The sequence below is a fragment of the Terrapene carolina genome, unplaced genomic scaffold (genome assembly GCF_002925995.2).
Source record: "Terrapene carolina triunguis isolate 2854851 unplaced genomic scaffold, T_m_triunguis-2.0 Scaffold193, whole genome shotgun sequence".
NCBI classification, from domain to species: domain Eukaryota; kingdom Metazoa; phylum Chordata; order Testudines; family Emydidae; genus Terrapene; species Terrapene triunguis.
In genome coordinates this window covers 6,339,882-6,340,915 of record NW_020664544.1, presented here as the reverse complement: position 1 = coordinate 6,340,915, position 1,034 = coordinate 6,339,882, and the positions used below count along the sequence as shown (strand labels likewise).

Sequence of the window (1,034 nt, the reverse complement as noted above, 5' to 3'; positions counted from 1 at the left end):
GCCCGGGTACCGCACCCCTCCCCCGCTAACCACTCCCCTGCCCCCCTGTGCCCGGGCACCCCCCGCACCCCTTCTGCCCAGCCGTCCCCTCTGACCCGCTACACCCCTTGTCTCCATCCCTAGATCCGGCTGCCCCCCTCCCGCCGTCCCGCCTGTGCCCGGACACCCGTTCCCTGTCCCGCTACGCTGCCCGCCTCTCTCCCTGCGTCCGGCTGCCCCCCACCCCGCTCCCGCTCCATCCCTTTGCCCGCCTACCCCCTTCCCCACCACCCCTGCCCGGCCCTCACCCCTCTGCCTCCCTCCCCGGGGGTGCCTCCTCCTCTGGGGCTCTCCGAGCGCACGGTCCCCCCGGGCCCCGGCACCAGAGCCCGCAGGTTCACTCACCCCCGAGACCAGCAGCAGCAGAAGCAGCAGCTTCATCTCCATGGTCTTTCCCGTGCGTGCGACAAGCCAAGAGCGAGCGGCCGGGGTTGGGGGGGGGGAAGGCGCTTCTCCCAGCCCCAGCAGCCTCTCACCTCCCCGGCGGGCTCAGGTTGGAAGAAGGACGCAGCCCGGCTGGCTGCGGGACAGCACCTGCCTCGGCGCCTGAAGCTCAGCCCTGTTTTATTAAAACGATCGATGCTGCCCTCCCACTGGCTGGGTGGCTTTTCAAACATCCAAGTCACTGCCGCTGCCCCTCCTCCCTGTGCCCCCCCCCTTCCCCTCCACCCCCAGGAATAGTATCACACACACACACACACACACACACACAAGCTGGCATCTGCCTGCTCAGCCAGAGACTCTTTGGAAAGGAGCCTGGGAGACAATTAACTGGGAAATACACAAAACTGCAACAGAACCAGAATGCAACTTCCAGCGCCCTTCCCTTTCGCCAGCTGCCATTCATGGCCCTGGAAAAGCGGAATGAGGCACACGTTCCTTGACTGGGTTTCCGGGAGAAGTGCTACCCACAGCGCCGATAAACTGGTTTCATTGGGGTGGCCTTCTGTATTATCCACCTAAGAGATACACCCCCCCACCCCCCAAATCTATCT

At 65.0% G+C, this 1,034-nt stretch overlaps 1 protein-coding gene across 1 annotated transcript in view; it reads right to left on the bottom strand.

Annotated features, from left to right (window-relative positions):
• The window catches only part of NGFR (nerve growth factor receptor), a 30,382-nt gene extending 29,804 nt beyond the window's left edge, over nt 1-578 (bottom strand). Inside the window, exon 1 of the mRNA XM_026654724.2 lies at nt 385-578. Within this exon, the coding sequence (XP_026510509.1) occupies nt 385-426 (42 nt within the window). The 5' untranslated portion in view covers nt 427-578. The remainder of the gene's footprint in view (nt 1-384) is intronic.
• Nucleotides 579-1,034: the final 456 nt, after the last annotated feature.